At 38.2% G+C, this 19,609-nt stretch overlaps 1 protein-coding gene across 1 annotated transcript; it reads left to right on the top strand.

The window, feature by feature from the left end:
* Positions 1–5,818: 5,818 nt before the first annotated feature.
* Positions 5,819–19,338, top strand: LOC146466261 (uncharacterized). The gene is made up of 12 exons (XM_085127565.1): positions 5,819–6,000; positions 8,500–8,790; positions 9,565–9,882; positions 11,008–11,310; positions 11,971–12,267; positions 12,401–12,801; positions 13,354–13,448; positions 14,509–14,674; positions 15,512–15,581; positions 16,074–16,339; positions 17,290–17,449; positions 18,468–19,338. Exons 1-12 carry the CDS (start codon positions 5,892–5,894, stop codon positions 18,626–18,628), a joined length of 2,637 nt encoding a protein of 878 aa, XP_084983691.1. The 5' UTR covers positions 5,819–5,891; the 3' UTR covers positions 18,629–19,338.
* The last annotated feature ends 271 nt before the right edge of the window (positions 19,339–19,609 follow it).

Below are 19,609 nucleotides of genomic sequence, written 5' to 3'. Positions count from 1 at the left end.
ACTTGTTGATTATTTGGTCAAATGAACACAAGCCTCCTGTTGTCCACAGCATAAAAATCAGTGATTTCCCCAGTCCCACCCTCTGGTGAAAAACCGGATGCAAAACAAATGTTATTGGCAGGCACGGGCAATGGGGAAGATCGTAAAGGACACCCGAGGGGAGTGGGGTGCTCCCATATATTCGCTACGGGTAGGTGCCACCCTACCCTCCCACGCAGTCGTTTTTTTGGGGAATCGTATTACCTCCTCCCCACTTAATAATACAAATCCCCTAAAACGACTGCTTGGGAGGCCAACGCAAAGGGTTTGTGTGCCACTTTGGTTTTTACAAGAGGGGCATAGACTTTGAGTTCTGACAGAAATTACCGGAGACAATTTGGAGGCGCCGTACTTGAAATCCGGAGGTCCCGGGTTCAACTCCCGCTCTGGCCGCTAGCTGAAGCTGTTTCTCGGTAGCCCCAGGTTCAACTTACTGGCTACGCTTGTAAATAGCCACCTGGTCTGCCTTCTGCCAGTTGGGATTTTTAACCATGTTACTTTCAATTTATATTATTTCTTTATGAACTTTAATGCTCGGTCCCACTAGCACTCGTGCTATAAACACTGCCGAGGGTAAATAAAGGTTATTTATTTATTTATTTGTTTATTTAATTTTTTTAGAATCACTGGAAGATCATCCCATATAATTGCACGTTGCGCCCACTCAACCGAGGCAATGAATTGTTTGCGCTGGTCTCCACTTTTATACAGGTGTTTCTTTTGTAAGGCAAAACTGGTTTTTCTGTGTCTTTATTCATTAGTTCCTGACTGTTTTCTATCATAATTCACTAGATTTAATAAAGTACATAACTATAACAACAGGCACAGCAACAGAAAATCTCTTTCGCTGGTCAGTGGCCCCAAGTTATGTAATGCTCTTTATTTACCCATCGGCAGCGTCGATAATATTCCAACCTTGTCTTGGCTAGCTAAAAACTTCTTTAGCATGTATTTATCAAGTTACTTATGATATATATTTAAGTGAAACAAGTGTATTTTCTTAGCGTTGTTCTGCGACTTATTAATCTTGTATTTTATTTTAATAATATTGTAATTTTAATTAGATCATTTTGGTCGGATGGGAGTTCATAATTACTCTGGTACGATACTTTTTTTGGAGTGGGGGTGTGAAATAGCCCGTGGCTTGTTGTATGTGTGGCGTAGATGTTTTTTGTTTGTTTGTCTTAGTTTTTCTTTTCCTTTTTTGCATATCAAAAATTTCATGACAGCCATTTTTTAGGATATAATTATTTGTATCTCCCTCGCTCCTCCTATTATATTCAGTTCCTTTATGGTTGAAATCAATCAATTATTATTTAACTGGAGACGTAAAGAATGTTTTAAGTCTTTCAGGCCTTGTTCAGACTAGGTGCTCGTTTTAGGGTCTTGTCTCCGATCACTGAAGAGGAAGTTGTTCAGACTGCTTGGTGCGTAAGGAGCAATCTTGATTTCGTTCGTCAATTGTCAATTTAGCGCCCACCATTTTGTTTACTGTATCGTAAGGACGGGGATAAGGAAAAAGCGTGGGAACTGACAAGTTCTGTTCAGACCAGTGCCCGTGACAAGAAACAGTGCCCAAGTACTGCCCTTCAAATAGTGCCAAACATTTAGCCTGGGTGTATTCAGAATTCTCAAAATTAAAACTCATCAATAATTGATAAGCCCATTGATCTATCAAATGGTCAATAGTGCATCACGTGTAGTGACTTTATATCGATAAACCTCCTCCTTATTAGTATGCGGTGTTTTATCAGCTGATAAAACACTCCTCATAAGTATGCGGTGTTTTTCTCGTATGTTAATTTCCAACGTTCACAAAAGCATAATTGTTATGAACTCTATTAACACACGCTTTTCCAGGAATGTTTTTGAAGCCGTTCAAAAAACTTGCAGCACGTGTTTTGTCGGGTGCGCCTCGTGGTTTTAAACCCGATAAAACACTCCTGTTCGTTTTTAAAACATTACACAAAACATAGATCATTCAAGTGAACAAATATTGCATTTTCATTTGTCCCCTTTGATTTGGATTCTTACCGACAGTTAAAGAGGAAAACGGTTCTTTTGGATATAGAAAAATGTCAGAAACCGTCTAGTACAGCATATCGATTCATTTATTAAAAGCTTCTTAAATCATGCTGAGCTGGAATTAATCTGTTAATCCTGTATTCGCCAGCTGTCTGGTTTAAAGGAAAACTGTTTCTTAAGAAGCTTATCTCTTCCACTGAAACTCAAACTCAAAAATAGCGCTTGTAAAGATATGACAATGAAATTGAAAAGGCTCATCGAAGATGCTCGGGTGCTTAATAAAGTTCAAATGAGACGGGAACATGTATGTAAGGAATCATTTGACATCTAAGATGCACGATTTTCGTATCTTTCTCATCGAGTACCCCGGTTGGGTTAGTGAAATCCCATTAAGGGTATTTTGGCGGAGGGAGGTGGGTGGAGGAGGGTAGAAGTTAAAGGTTAATACCGATTTCACGACAAATAATTTTATCAATTAATCTTATAAAGCATAAACTGCATGCGGGAATAAACAAACATTGTCATACAAGTATGAGTAAAACGGTTAGTACGTCACAAATTTCTTTTTTCTTTGTGTAAATTAAAACACATGCTACTGGTTTTCTTTTGTTGTTGTTGTTGTTTGTTTGTTTTTGTTTTTTGCCGGGAACCTATGGTCTCGTACTGCCTCCCACAGGAACGCGTGACGAACCCCTAACAACGTCTGCATTGGAGGCTAACGGTCTCGGTACAAAATAAAAAATTTGGTTTCATTTTCTCCTTCTCGTGTTTTGAAACCCGCAAAATTTTGCTGGGGGGGAGGGCGGGGGGTAGAAGTTAATTAATCTTATAAAGCATAAACTGCATGCGATAATAAACAAACATTGTCATACAAGTATAAGTAATACGGTTAGTAAGTCACAAATTGCTTTTTTCTTTGTTTAAAACACATGCTACCGGTTTTCTTTTGCTTCTTTTGCCGGGAACCTACGGTCTCAGTACAAAATAAAAAAAATTCGGTTTCATTTTCTCCTCCTCGTGTTTTGAAACACGAAATCAGTGCAACGCCCCTTTTGCTTTTGCTGTTTTTACGGACAGTTTTTCTCTTGTTTTGTTTTGTTTTGCTTTGTTTTTTTTTTAGGGCCGGGGAGGGGGGGGGGGGGGAGCTGCTGTGGATTGACTCCATAACTGTGTTAATACCAGCCAAGGTTGGTCCACGGCGCTTGTTTGCCAAGGTAAACTTTGTGGTTGTGTTCCTTCTTTGTTGATTTTCACTATATTATCGTGGAAAAACTGCTCCACGCCGGACTAACGGATGGGAAGACGAAGAGTAAAAAACTTTACCTGATTCGTACATTTCATCGAGCCAAAGGTAGGGCGGCAGAGACTGTTTTATCGATCGGAACCCAAACACCAAACAAGCTTCTATTGGCAGAAATGGATGCAAGGTAAATTAGTTGGAATGCTCTCAATTTATTCGTTTTCAACACACAGCCTTCCGCCTTTTTGAAATGACCAAAATGACTAATAATCTGACTTGCTGTTCTGCCAGGGTGTTCTGATCAAAAAGAGCCTGGGGACGAGGCTGCTTTATCCTGGCTCAATCATATTGGCCCCGTTTTTCTTGGAATTTCGTTAAAAAGCGTATCAAAAGACATTCACTCAAATCAAGTTAAGGGAACAATTCAAATCACGTGACCTGGATATTTGACACCTCCGGGAAATAGAAATTGCTAACCTTGACTTCCAACCAGGGTTAGTTTTGGGACTGCAAAATTAGTGTCATTGGTTTGGTTATTAGATCAGTTCTTTGAGTTAGGGTTAGTTTTGAATTAGAGTCGGGGTTTGGGCGTCGACACGTGACAAACTTTCCCATCACACTGCCACACCCTGGGGCAACTTAAGCCATACGGTGCTGTGTTTGTTGAGCCAAAGCACTCATTTGCCCTGAAACTTTTAAAACAAAAACAAAACAAAACGGATCACCCCTGACTTACACTTTGGGCTTTGTTTTGAAATGCATGATGCTCTTGAAGGCTTGCACTAACTACTTTCTCCCGCTAAGTCCTTATTCTTTGCTTAGACTAACACAAAACGTTCTAGTTTTACTGGTACTAAACGTTAACGTTAACACTAGTTTTCGGAGTCTGCGATATCGAAATGTGAACTTCAATGGACAAAAATTTCATGAAAGTGAACGAGAGAAGGGAACTTGGTTCGTAGGGATACATGTCATGCGATTGTATGCGCTCTGTGAACGGAGGTACATTTTGGCCAAAACAATAATATGTGCTCTTCTTTATTTCCATAAAACACAATAATGTGGTACAAAAGGAGCAGTAAAGACATGACGGGGAGACCTCAAGAAACCATCAGGCGAGGAGATCTCGAAAACACAATAAATCCAAGAAAGTGCTGCGTGTCTGCGGCATGAACAAATTAAAATCAGAATTATTGAAATAAAAACTTGTTCGTTCGTTTCATGAAGGTAGGAAAACTAGATAAACCTGCTATATGTGTTGGAGGAATGTCGCAGGCAATAACTGGTTATGATAGGAAGAGATAAATTTAGCGACGTGAAAAGAGTTAACTTGAAAAATATCTTATACACGCTTTCGACAAAACAAGGGAGTGGAATGAGCTCGATAGTTTAATTTGGTCATAGCTCGCACAGCACGCTTAGAACTGTAAGAAATATATCCTATTTAAGTTTAAAACATGTAGACAAGCAGGCTGTATTACAATATGTTATGTCAACAAGGGTATATTAACGTGTAATAAATTACCGAGAGCCGGATGACGGGGTTTTTAATCCACATTGATTTTAAAATACATGTGTGTTTATCTTAAGAGACGGGACAGAATATTGAACTACCTTTTCTTTGCTTCATTTGCATGCTTTAGCTTTCTGCCTTGTTTCATGCGTCCATTAAAAAGACATTAATTTTAAACATACCCGCACCTTTTTAATGACTCCATTAATCACACACTAACCCCAACCTCAAACCAAAACAACCAAAACAATTTGAAAAGCAGGTTTACACATCGATTTAAATCTAAGTATTATAGTGCCGGAGTATCCTCAGCTGTAATTTTTATAACCACGGAGTTTGTTTTCGATATCATGTCAATGAAAACATTTTTCAAATCCAATCTGAAAGTTTTACAATGAATGACATATCTTTATTCTTGTTTCTGACTGCATTCAGGTTGTTGAAATATTCGTTTGCTCAGGGAATTTCGTAGTAGACTAAAAAAATATATGCACGTAGTTGACAATTTTAATTTCGAAATCTTACTTTTTGTTTTTTTAAAGAATGCTTGATTTCGGATGCATGTTTTCGGCGCGTGATTTTAATAATATGCTAAAAAGGGCTGAAACCTACTGGCGGGTTCTTGTGCCATGAAAACAAATTAAATAGTTTCAATGTATATTTCTGCATGCACCTGTTCAGAGAGTAACGACAGCAAACAGATTTCCGAACTTCGTTTTTCTGGCAGAGTTTCTACCTTCCTAGATAGCTTTAGAGTGCCGAAAAGTTTATGTTGACCATTAAAATGCAAGGAGCAGTGTGGTAACAAAACAAATATCAAGCAAATGATAAGCGTATTCACAAACCTAACAAAAATTAGTATGCATAAATGGATGTATAACGCGTCCTAATTAAACCTTAAAGAGTGAAAAGAAAGAGTAATCATTGTATATTGTATTTGAAAAAAAAAATACCCCGTAGCTATGAGGCCAGGTGTTTTACTTAAATATGGATAAACAAGTAATTCCCCATGCAACCTCACACACTATTTGCCATCAATGTTGAAGCGAAACCCTAGCGTGGTAGAAGACAAAGATGAAGTGGGACATGAAACGTTCTTCTTTTTCACGAATGCTTCCTTTTATCTTAAATCAGGTTATTTTTTGGATGGCAGCGGCCGGGACTGTATTCAGCAATCTTCCCGGTAAGTCACAAGTTAATGAACTAGTTTCAATGAGAGCTTAGCTTAAAGTGAAACTGCCAGACAAGTACTTTTCTGAGAGGTAATTCAGTGAACATTTTGGAACGGCTTAAAGCATGTGTTGTAACACTTGCCGAAAACCTTGCTCGACTAAGAAATTTACCAAACATTGGTATTTACACAGATGACCATTTATAAAACCTGCGTCATATCAAATGTAATATTGTACAAAACCAAAAAATTAACTACCTTGCGCTTTACCAAAAATATAGATATGCTTGTTAGTGTATGGACTGCTCAACAGAAAGCACCATTTCACTCAAAGCGTGGAAAGAGGTGTAGAGTGACGAATAGTTATTATCTTACTTAAACGTTCTTAGCAGCCAGGTGGTATCACTTGTTTGTTTTCGGCAGATCGTGTCATATTGTGCTTCCATTATCGAGCATGTTGATATAGGTTATTATAGGTCAGTTAATTTGAACTGTCCCATCGATCAGCTCATGGAAAAAAAAAATATTCTGGAATTTGTTGTGGTTGCCAACGCTTTCCAAATGTTTGATGGTATTTCATTGTAGTATTTTCTACTTACCTAATCATATGCTAAATCGTTGTACTTTAGACCTCTGGTAGATTTTTTGTGACTGATAAATGATACCAAACTCATTCAATAAAGGTTTTACGTTTTGGTTTTTGATTATTGAAACAAACACTAATTTTTACAGGTTAGGAAAAGATTGCAATGTTGTGTGCATGATCTTTTAAAGCGTGCTGCTTTAATTACAATAATGTTTAGTGGATGTTTAGTTAATTATTCGTCATACCCCATCGCGATATTTATTTTAAAAGCCCTCCTAGTCAAAAACACTAGCAAGCCAAAATTTTACTCTTGCTAATTAATTATGATTACCAAAAATGTAAATCGGGCACGTAATTAATAATAAGCTTTTGTGAATGTCTCGAATTTAATGGATGACCGAAGAAATTTTCCGTCCCCTTGAAAACGCACTTAGCGAGAAGTTTTCATCTTCAATACCGTGTACAATCCATCTCGATAAGTTTTTTCACTCTCGCTCTAAATTATTTTCGTTACGAACCCCGTATGTGGACGTACATGACCAATTCGTTCGCTTCTTGTTTTCCATTTTTTTGAAGAGAATGTGTATGTCCTTTGCAGGGGTCTTGTTCCGCCCCAAACCCGTTAATCGGCAACTAAAAATAAACACTTGAAGAACGCAACTAACTTGTAGAAGACTGGCTTTTACCGTATGCAAGAATCCGTTTCGCTATTCGGCCACGTTTTCAAATCACTCGAAATCACATCATCTGACCCTTTCCCCCAAAAGCAAGTCTGGAAAACGTGCGATACATAATTTATGCTTGTACAGAGTGGCCAAAGTGTCATCGGCGTACCCAATATAGCTTTAACAAAGGTCTATGGAAGTCACTTTAAGTAGTGCCTCTTTTCTGACTCTTCAGACTTGATACGTTATACTTTCGATAAGTGAATTATCAAATAATATGCAACTGCTTGTGTTGCTTGAGTATTTTATTGTATTTATATAGATTCAACTTTTAGATATTTTTTATTGTTATGCAGTTTCAGGGGATTTAGATCATCTTTGTTGTAACCCATCTGAAGTTAATTTTCTTCAATAAAGTTGTTATCTATAATAATATGTGATTGAAACAACACCTCCATTCATAATATTTAGCTCTTCAAAAAACATTGCTTCTTGTTACTCTGAAGTTATTTTCGTACAGCCTTGAAAAAATGAGAATTCGTTAATTAAGAGTGTGATCAAACCAACGAGATGTTGAGGTAAGATGAGATGAGATGACATGACATGAGTTAAGATGAAATGAGATCAGTGAAATGAGATGAGATGATTGTGTCCATGGATGACGTGATATGCGATGCGATGAAACCAGATGAGATGAGATAAGACGAGATGAGATGAGATGGAATGAGATAGAAAAGATGAGATCAGTGAGTTGGGATCGGATGCTTGTAAGATGGGATCAGATAAAGATGAGATTGGATGAGATGAAAGGAGACAGTTCATTGAGATGGATGAAATGAGATGAGATAAGATGAAAAGAGTTGACTCTGAGGATAACATGAAATGGGATGAGATGATCGACTGTGAGATGTGATGAGACGAGATGAAGGATACGATGGATGACCTGGAATTAGATACTTTTGTGATAACGAGATGTAATGATAAAGGATACGATACGATACGATGGGATGGAGTGAGATGAGATGTGATGTGTTTCAACAGATAAAGCTGAAACAAACTGATGAGACGAAATTACAATGTTATGGAGATAAAGAAATCAGGAAAGGAGACTTGAAAAGTCCACAAATGTTATGGTATTAAACAGGGCACACTGTATACTATATGTCGTATATTTATATACTGAGGTAACCCATTAAACAGCCTATTAAAAAGTGGATGTATTAAAAGCTAACAGGGTGAACAACGTTATCCTCCCTTCAGAACCTCCGTCAAACATAAATGCCTACAACGCAAGTTCATCATCCATCATTGTCACATGGGATTTTATTCCTCCAACGGTCTCTAGTGAGACAATTATTACAGGCTACCGAGTGAGTTACAGAGAGCAAAATTTTGATCAGGAGGTCAGCAATGTCCTGTGTCCTCTGATTACAACAGCAGAATTGACGAACTTGAAAGTATTTACAAAATACTGCATCGAACTTGCATCTTTCACGAGGAACAACGTTAGTAACAGAAGCCCGTGTCTCTACACCACCACTGGAGAAGAGGGTAAACTTATTTTATTACTTCTCATTGACACTGAGTAAAAGATCTCAGAAGAGACATACACTGTTCTCTTTGCAGTCCATGTTAGTCAGCATGAAGTCTGTTGATCCAATTAATTATAGAGGTAAATGGGTGATCTTAAATATATATTGCCAAGTGAAAATATGGGTTCCAATTGTTACTGTTGAATATCGTAGACTTCAAATCTAATCGAGTAAACTTTACCTCCTTCGCTCTTTAACATTGCTCACACTGGTTGAGACTCGGAAGCGTGAGGTCCAGCTGTTATACCAAGCCAACATTGATGGCGAACTAGTCAGACAAACTTTAGGTAAAGGTTTCAATTGTCCCTTAGAGTGGGTGGGGGGAGGATACTCTTCAGAATTTGTCTCCTCCAGTAGGTCATGCGGTCCTCCAAAATGAAAAGCCTAACCCTCTTTCAGAATATAATATGCAGTTTTAGATACCTTTTCAGACTCAGCCTCTTAAACCCATTCCCGTTTATTTTCAGACTTCCGACCAAACTGGGATCGGTTAAATCTATACCCATTTTTAGACCAAAACGGAACAAAACCATACTGTCAAGGGCTTTATAAGAGGGTACCCCTTTTCGGGCCAAGATAAGACCCTCTGTACTTTGAACCGTTATGCCGTTGAGCGAGTTTCACTTCATTCAGTTGACGTCTCCTCTCCAGTCATCTTGTTGTTCTTCTTCTTCTTCTTATGATTATTTCTCATGAAATATTTTAGAAGTAATGATTTTTGTTTTAATTTCAGCCCCGACTGCTCCTCCTCAGAATTTGTCAGTCTTTAACATCAGTTCTACAAGCCTCCGGGTAACATGGGATCCGTTACCACGCGAGCATAGAAGAGGAACTATCTTGGGGTACAAAATATTTTACCAAAAATTCGTTAATAATTTGCGTGTAACTCGAAGCATCGAAAGCGGAGAGCAATCCGCAGATGGAAGTTCCCTGGAATTGGATCTCATGGGATTAGAGAAGTTTACTAACTATTGCATCACAGCTTGTGCTTTTAATAGCATGGGAAGTGGAAACAAAACAGAGACTCTCTGTGCAAGCACAGACGAGGATGGTATGAAAGTAACTTTTAGCTTTTATTGTAGCTTAGTACGAACACATACAATTCAAGATATGTTCAAATTATTGTAAGTTTGTTTGAATAGAATGCATGTTTTGCATATGAACTACTAATTGACATCCATTTCTTCCTTGCAAATGCTAAGGAAACGTTTGTGGGATTCCTTTTACTAGCCACTGACTATAATCTTGTTGAGTTTTAAACAACCTTGAAATCAAACTTAAAAGTCGTTGACTGTACGTTAAACCGAGTTTTCCTCGACGAATGCCCTTTCTGAATTTTACCGCCAAGTACTTGTATCAAACTTGAATACAATATGATTTTACATATATTTTAATTGTTGTATGTATAAATATCTACAAAATCGAAAGAAACTATGGCTTTTAGAAAAATTGGTTTTACACATTGCAAGCAGAATACTTCAACGAATTATCTGTCTTCATGTATAAACTGATATAGGTGATTTTACAGCTGTCGTGGCATAGATTGCCGTACCCGAGTCTCAAAGCACAATTGTATAACAGAAAGAATATTGACCAATTCAATTCAATTCAATTCAATTCAATTTTATTTTTCACACGTACAACGAGATTCAATACAATACATAAAAAACAATAAACATTTAATATATTACAAAGGAGGATTAAAAAGAATTAGGATAAATTTGTTTGGTTTAGTGTGAGTAGTGCCCAAAGGAGCATGCTGCTTTCGAGTTGGGCACTGCTTACGATGGAAGAGAAAATTATTTCGGTAGAGGAGAAAATTATTTGGAAAGGTTTGAAAAAGAAAAAGAGCGTGTTTAGCGAACGGATGACGGTGAAGAAATCCACATTACTTTTGACATATCTGATCACAATTACAATATTACTAATAATAACCAAAGTATTCCATTAGGTGCTATACTGATGACAATGTCCAGAGGACGTCCCGCTCTCGAACGCTTGCTTGCTTGTCTTCGTGAAACGGAATATTTTGGCCCCTCGGCCCTACGGGCGTCGGTTTGGATCTAAACAGTGTAGGGGTGGGGATGGTTACGGCCCTCCGAGCTCCCCATATTCACTACTGATATCTGATCATAAGGAACGAAAGAATAAAAGTCTCATTTGACACTCCTTGCAGTCCCTAGCCATCATCCAATAAATGTATCGGCCTTCAATACAAGCTCCACCAGTCTCTATGTTGAATGGACTGCCATACCACCGGAATTTATTCCTGGTATTCTCCTAGGCTACAGAGTGTTTTATTGGAAGACAAGTGACCCTTCCGTAAAATACATACACGAACTCCTTGGCACCAACAAGTTTAATGTTGAACTATTGAATCTTGAAGAGTTGACAGAGTACTGTATACAGTTAGCTGGCTTCACAAGAATTGGGGACAGCGACCGAACGGAATGCTTGAATGTGACTACCGATGAACTCGGTGAGGAAAAGATTTGAAAACTGTTTAAAAATACTTCCAATTTTACTCTTCAGGGCATAAACATTTAAAAGGATAATTGTTGGGTAAAAAAAAAACTAAAAAAATTATGTTGATGTACCAGCCATGACGTTAGCGGAGGGAGATTGATGTAAGAGGGGTGCATGTTAAATGGTAAAATCCGAGACTCCAAAGCCCTTGTTTAAAAATCTGGGTCTGTTTCAGGGGGTTCGGACAATGGGTAATTATGAGAAGAAAACAGTGGCAAGGGAAGACTTAGAAAAAAATCGCCGCTTACAATTGTCTCGTTCATTTTCTGAGAAAGTACAAAAATACTCTATTCCCACTTGGCGGGATTGCGGAACCATTTTTGACAATCCGACAGTTTGGTCTCTAATTCTCTTAAGAGCCCCAGGTTTGGAAACTTTTAAAACATTGCCGAAAGGCACCTTTCTTGTAATACCAACCTACTCCGTTAATAAGGTTTGCTTACGTCCTTGGGCCAAGAGGATCTACATGGAGCAACAACATTTTTGCGTGTTTAAGGTCGACTAATCATCTACAGTGGCTGGTTTAATCATATGGTGCGTTTAGGTCACGCGTGATTTATATGCCAACATAATAATTGAATACAGTTCAAAAATGATTTCTTATACTCCCTAGTTCCCATTGCGGTTCTACAACCAGCCGTGGAAATGGCTTATAGTCCAACCGCCATCAAAGTAACATGGAAACTGCTTTCTGGTTCACAAGGCACTATCAGTGGATTTAAACTGCATATTAAAGAAAAAGATGTCTCTCGGTCACCAGAAAAGTTATTCGAGGAATTCATGCTGATACAGAATACTTCACAGACCTCGATAATAATTCAAAACCTTTCGATATTCACCACCTACCTGATTCGGATGGCTGCGTATAATCCGAGGGGAGTTGGAAATTATAGTGATCCAGTTTTTGCGGGTAAGAAGATCTTTTGGCTTCTGCAGGGGATGAAACATGTTGTTTATAATTCATCCAACAAAGCTTTCAAGCTCTTTAATCTAATCATACCACTTTCAATTTTACAGTTAAGTTTATCTTTCTTTTACCTCAGAAACTTGTCGTTGTCCCAAACATTTGTCAACGTCTTTAAAGTCGTCATCACTGGTAAAAGGTGGAACTGGAGGAATAACTGGGGTCATAGCTAACATTGTCAAGAAAACCTGTGGCTTTTGCAAGAAGCATGGAGAAACAGAGCTAGTTGTTTCCAAAAATGATACGGCGGAATCATCTCTTCGTTTTCCAATTACTGTGACAAGCCCAAGAGCCAGCCCCTTCAGCAAGTTTGTGGCTGTTTTAAAAGTACCGGGGATAGTAGTTTTGAAGCGTCGAGGGGGCAATGCTGCTCAGAGACACTATGAACAGGTTATGACTGGTTCCCTTCTGGATGCGTGGTCTGTAATTACTGTGGCTGTGTTGTTAATGTATGCAACAGGCGTCATGCTCTGGCTTTTGGTGAGTAATACTGAGCACGGTCTAGCAATCTGTTCGGCAAGGAACGATACCATACTGGTATCTTGGTGTTTCCTGTACATTGTTTTTCGTCCGTCAAGCCCCAGTTGAGATACAGCTTGGGTTGCAGTAGTTTTTGCTGGTATATTTACAAATTTCATCGATGCAGATTAGAGATATCTTTATCTCTACAACAACAGCAACAACAAAAACAAAAACAAAGACAAAAGAAACCTTGAAACGTTTTCATTTTTAAAGGAGGAAATCTTTTCATCCAGAAGCCAAAAATGCTGAAATTCATATAGCTCTTTTTATCTACCATTTTCAAAGATACAAAGGATTCTATTTTGCGCTTTTTTATGAATACGGGATCATCTGCCAACTTAACAGAGCACAGATGGATAGAGTAGGGTTGCGATTCAATTTCCAAACTTCAGAGGTGTCGTCGTTAGAGAGTTAGAGGGTCTGCAATAACAAGCTTTTCCTGACAACATTATTGATCTGAGATGATGGTCCTGAATGTTTCATGATGATTGCCACCTTTGCTTTTTGTAGGACACACAAGAAAATCCCGATGAGCTGTCTAGAAATTTCTTTAAAGGAGCTTACGAGGGATTCTGGTGGGCGTTTATCACTATGACAACGGTGGGGTAAGTGTAAGGGAGTATATAAATTATTTATTTTATGGGATGGCAAAACTATATAAAGTGAATAATGTAATGGAATGGTTTAGGTATATAAGTGAGTTATCTTTTTACTAGATTGGTTCCTATCATCCAACACAATAGGGATGTTTGGTTTATTGGGTTTTGTAGATATTCAGTATTCCGTATTTTCTGGAATATTAGCGTCACCTCGAGTAAACTTGTAAAAATTAGCTTTCCACTTAATCATTTTGGCTTGGGGGAAATATATTGCTCTCAGCTGGCATTGCGTCTTTTAAATTGCCCCTGCTGTGGCTGCATTTAGTGCTGCTTGTTTCCCACTTTTTATAATTAATGTGTTTTCCACGACTAAATAGCACACAACTGTATACATCCGAGTTGACTATCGCTCAAAGAAAGTCCCGGGCAAGACGAGGGAGTATAATTAACAGTTATTCCACGAGCGAGCATCGGATATGATATGACGAAAGATAGCCAAGGAGGCGCGTAGTCATCCCATATGGAACAAGAACGAGTGAAATAACTGTTCTATAATAAAAAATATATCAAGAAATACCACTAGATCTTACTGATTTCTTTTTGCTGGTATATTGGATGGTAATCGGCCCACGGCTTAAAGATTGTGCTAAAAATTTACCTGTTGTCCTCGAGGCTTCGCTTCTCGGTCATCTGTTCATTAATCACACAATCATTCAGACTTGGGCACTGATCATCCGATGTAACAGCCGCCTGAAGGAGTTTATTTACTAAATATCTCATGGCCGCTAAACAAATCTAAAATCTAGAATAGCGTTATCCAATGATTCAGTTTTTAACAGTAGGAGATCAATAGTGAAAGGAGGCAAGTAATTGATTATGAATACATCAAGGACTGACTATTTAAGCTAAAAACCAATGGCATTTATGTCTGTCAATTTTGGAAAGGTTTAAATAGATAAAACTACGGTTTGCTTTCTAGTCCTAAGGGCGCGAATGCACACGTTGGACAATGCATGATCCAGAACGGTGTCCACTCATGTTCCTTATTTTACCTACTTTTCTACAGTTATGGTGATCGTTGTCCCAAGTCGACCCGTGCCAAAGCTTTTGCCATAGTGTGGTTGCTTGGCAGCCTTCTGCTGTTTCCATTTTTGATGGGTACTATATCCTCGATATTAACAGTCAACGTCATGCAGATGAGAACAACAGTCCCCAAAAGTGGGGGAAATAAGGTCTGTTTCAGACTTTGAAATAAGTACTGTACACTATTCAGAGTTAACTAGCCAATAATAAAGGGCCCTTGGTCCATCCATTCAGTGAGCCAGTCAGACAATCAACCAACCAACCAACCAGTTGGTCAGCCATGCAATCAATTGTAGCCTTGGATTCAGAATTTTTGGTCGTAATGACAGATTAGAAAAATAATGAAAAATTTCCCATATGACTTCTACTTGAAAAGAAAAGGAATCGTACCGTTAGGGAAGGGAGAGAAAAATTAGAAGAACTCACGGCCTAGTTTGGTAAAAAGTGCAAAATTAAAGTTAAAAACGGCAAAGTAACACGTGCACGTGAATTAACTTTTAAAAAAAGCCTTAATTCTACGGCACAGGAATAAATTGTTTATGTATGATGGTACATGGTACATTTGTGGACATAGTAAGTTTTTATAACCAGACATTTTGAGGAAAACATAATTGCATTTAATGTCGTCATTTCTCAATAGACAATAGCCCGCAGGATCTAATCTGATAGGTAGCCTTTTGTTCCCTTGACCAATCAAGCGGCAGGATGTGTTGGCTGTTGGTGTCCTCAATTCAAGTCTTACTATTTGGCGCCCCATTTCTATCGTTCAGCATCACACCGTGTACGTCTCTTGACCTGAAGTGAAGTCAAATTTTAGGCAAACCATAGTCATACTTTCTCCAGTAAACACGTGCGCCGCCATGCAGAGCTCTTGGTCCCGTTCAGGAGTGTCAGCTCGTTAAAATGGTTTGACATTAAAATTAATTCGGTGGATTGACGATGATGAACAGCTATTCATGAGAATTACCTGCAATTTCAATTCCCAGGCAGCAGCGATTACTAACTCAGCAGAAGCGAAACTGGCTATGGGACGATTGAGCAGCAAGTTGAAGCTAAGTAAGAGCCTACATTACATATACCTCTCTAACACTTCAAATTAATCTTTTTTGCCTCACGATTGTGTGGATCGCGACATTTGGACCGCTATGCTGCTGGTCTTCATCAGACGCTGTTGTCGTCTGGCTATTTATCAACTGAATATAATTAAGTAGCACCGTGGTTGATGTTGATTGGTGCATTCAGATCCTTACTTTTTTTGTTAGTGATTGAAGGATCTCGATCCTCGTTCTTCAGACTACTCGCTGTTAAAGCGGTATCGTGGTTGAACCGTCGTGAGAAAAACGATCAATTTTGAGCTATCATTTCAAACCACGATGACACACCCCTTTCATGATACGTTCCTCTCTGTGTTTGAAGTATTTTTGATTTTAATAATTGGTATAGCTAAGAATTGTCAGACCTTAGTGGAAATCGAACCCCATTAGCTGCTGTTTGTTGATTCATGTTTACTGCATTTTGAGAGGCTCATGTTACATCATGATTTTTTAGCCACAACATATTCAACTGTGGAGGTACTAGTCAAGTCTTTCAAGGAAGGCGAGGTTGACTATATAATTGTTGATATGTACCTTCCCGTCAAGCGGAAAGACCTGTTCAACGGCTCATGGTTTGAAGCTGCGGCATTGGTGAAAGAAGAAATGTCTCATGGTGTTATTTTACAAGGAGATGCCCTCAAACTTGCTACAGCACTTGAAAAAATGATATCATACGACAATGTGCAGACCAGATATCTGGAAGACAACGAGGAGGAAGAGGTTCCTTTAAATAATTATGTTGTTTCCTTTGTACATGTAGTCATTGCGTTTTCTAATCGCTCCAGTTCGTAAAACTAAGGGCAAAAACTAATAACTGACGGATTCATAAAGGTCTGATGAATATATACATATCCTAAGTATCGTAGGACTAATAATAATAATAATAATAATAATAATAATAATAATAATAGTTTCGCTTGGCTCACAGGTTACGCTATGCGCCCTGTGTTAGGAGACCTTTTATTCATTGCTTTACATCTGAAACGAATCCGTACATTGTCGAAAAAAAGAAATCTAAAGATAATTCTATGAAAAAAGAAATCATGAAAATGCAATGAGGGTCAAGAAAGTAAAAGAAAGTCTTTGTTGAGTTCGGGGGTTTGGGTGGCCGTGGTAACATCAATTCATTGAACACTGATGTAGCACTCCAAACTGTTCCCAAATCAACTTCTGAAAAATTATGGAGGTTAAGAGTTTAAAATTGTTCTAGTTGTATAACATATGAGATTTTATAATCAAAATTTGTGTTCGAATAGAGGAATAATCACTAACTTTACAGAGTTTTTCAAAAAGAGTACCAAAGTTTCAGGCTAGGTCTTTAAATCTAGATTAAATCAAATTCTCTTACGGAGAATCAGTCAAAATGCTCTTACCTTGCTGACGAGAGCCAACCAGCTCGAAACAGCTGTCCACAGTTACATTTTGATTATCAGTTTGGTCTCTAAGATGTCACTGTCGTGTTAAGTATTAAGTTTTCTTTGCATTCAGATCAGCCTAGTTTTCAGGTACTTGTGTTTATTTTTGGCTTTTAGATCTTTTACAGATCTTGTGTATACTTGCTGCATTTTCGTTTTCGGTCCTTTGCAGTTTATCCTTAACGACAGTACGTATTGACAAAATTGACTTCTACTTTACTCTTTGTTTGTTATTGTCGTTTTGTATTTCTACAGAAACCAAGTCAGGTACAGTCCGAATCGTCTCTGTTCTTCGACCCCACCAGTCCTTACTTCCAGCATATCTTGTATGCTGGTCTGGGCGTCCTGTGTCTTTTCTGGGTCTGTGGTGCCCTATATCAAGTATTATACGTCAAACGAAGAAAGCAATTAGAAAGTTAGTGTTGTTTATGTAGTGTTGAAAACGATAACTGACCACTAAAATTAAATCGAGCTTAGCTTAAAGACGGTGCCTACTATTGTTACTGCGCATACGTTCTGCGCATCGCGAGATACTCGGGTTTCCCATGGGTGTTGCCTGCTAATACAGGAATATTTTTGCGCGGTTTAAAACTATACGGAGAAAGCAGAACCTACCAAATGCTTTTGGTATCTCAAAAGAAAATTGGGGGTAACCATGCGTTTTTCAGAGATAACTAAGCTTCAATTTGGGAAAAAATCCCATACATTGCTTTATATTTTGACGTTTTTTAGAGGTATTATTGCTTAATTATCTCTGAAAAATGCATGGTTACCCCTATTTTCTTTTTGGATTCCAATAGGCCTTGCTGAGATCTGCTTTTCCCGCATAGTCATAAGCCGCACAAAAATACTTCGGTATTAGTAGGCACCGTCCTTAATTCAGTTTGTCTGCATGTTGAAGAATGGGAACAATACAACCCTTACAACAGGTATGAGTATACAACACTGTCTCGCGGTACCCTTCGACCAATTCTAAGAGGACTGTCAAATTCTGACTATTTGTTACAAGGCTGAGCCTTAATTATTATACGTATAACAAGCAACCAAAATCAATTAATGAGAGCTCCACCAAAGAGCGTGCTCCACAGAATTACCGGAACTACGTGCAAGGGGGACCTGTGGCAAACTTAAGGTCATTTGCAGTGGATAGATCATCGCAGTGCACGTGGTCTTCGGAAGGTCATGCGTTAGATTCCAGTCGCTGAATCACCATTTGTATTTGTCTCCCATCATCGTTACATGCAGAATGTTACATCTTTCTGATTCCCGAACCTAATATTTTTTCATCTTTCTTTCTTGACTGAAACCATCTTTAGAATGTTCCCCGTTGACAAAAAAAGATTCTCTTGAGCTCATTTTGGATTCTTTAATATGTGCTGCATTTTACTTGCTGAAAAGTGATTTAATGAATGTTTTTTTTCCACTATCCGCAGGTGTATACAAGAAAGAACTGGAGAAAACCCGGAGAGAGCTGAAGAGCTTGGTTGATGAATTCTATTATTCCCTCCGCCAAATATACGAAGTGATGCAAAATAAACATAGGCAGCAACTGTTGGAGCTGGTTCGAAAAAAGAGAATGCAAGAGAAAGGGTAGAGGCAGGAACCACAGTCATTTTAATGCAGTTATGATGACATTTACATCACAAAGTTCAACCAACGAGTAGCCTCAATAACGCAGAGAATGTTTTTTCCATATTTTCCTTATATATAATGATGTCATACCGACACTTTGTAGATATTTACAATTTTTCCACGAATGCGACTCAGATACGTGATCATAGGTAGCCAACAAGTACGAGTAGAATAATTGATTTTTAATTATTGTAATTATTATTAAAAACAACCAAGAAGTATTTCACATCTCTCTGATTGATTTTATTTCGACCAGACTACAATTTATTGACTGCTATAATAATCTTTTCCCACCGTACTTGTGTCGAATTTTTACTAATGTTTCAAGTATACATTCCTACAATCTTAGAAACTCCGAGTCAAATTGTTATATCCCCAGACCAAGAACTGAGTCTGCAAAAGGGAGCCTAATTTATAGGTGATCTCATCTGTTCTATGGAACAGGATCCCTTTAGAGATTAGGCAGCGCCCGATTTAAACCATTTAAAAATTTCATTCAATGGGAAAGGCTGTTTGTGACCATTTTACTCAGTGAAAATTCACTTTGAAAGTTTTATTGTATTTATCCTTTAGGTTAGGTAGTTAAGTAACGATGTATTTAAGGCTAAATTTTCACGACTCCTAGGAAGGCCATGTAACATGATACGATTTCGTGTATAAACAATAAAGATTGATTGATTGATTGATTGATTGATTGATTGATTGATTGATTGATTGATTGAACTTTAATGTTTGCCTGGTTGTTTTGGGGAAGTTGTCACTCCCGAATCCCCTAAGGAGTTGTTTTGTTTTGTTTGTTGGTCACGTGACCACGAACTCGCCACTGTTACCCACCACTGCACATTCTGCATGTGCGGAATAAGTGACTGTTCTTCGCATGAGTTTGACAGGAATTTGTGAATTGTGCTGTTCTCTTTTTGGCTCGAAGCAAACAGTTCGGTGA

Source organism: Pavona decussata, unplaced genomic scaffold (assembly GCF_977016875.1).
Source record: "Pavona decussata unplaced genomic scaffold, jaPavDecu1.1 SCAFFOLD_149, whole genome shotgun sequence".
Taxonomy (NCBI): Eukaryota; Metazoa; Cnidaria; class Anthozoa; order Scleractinia; family Agariciidae; genus Pavona; species Pavona decussata.
The sequence above is the reverse complement of the archived record's forward strand: the minus strand, read 5'-3'. Positions and strand labels throughout refer to the sequence as shown.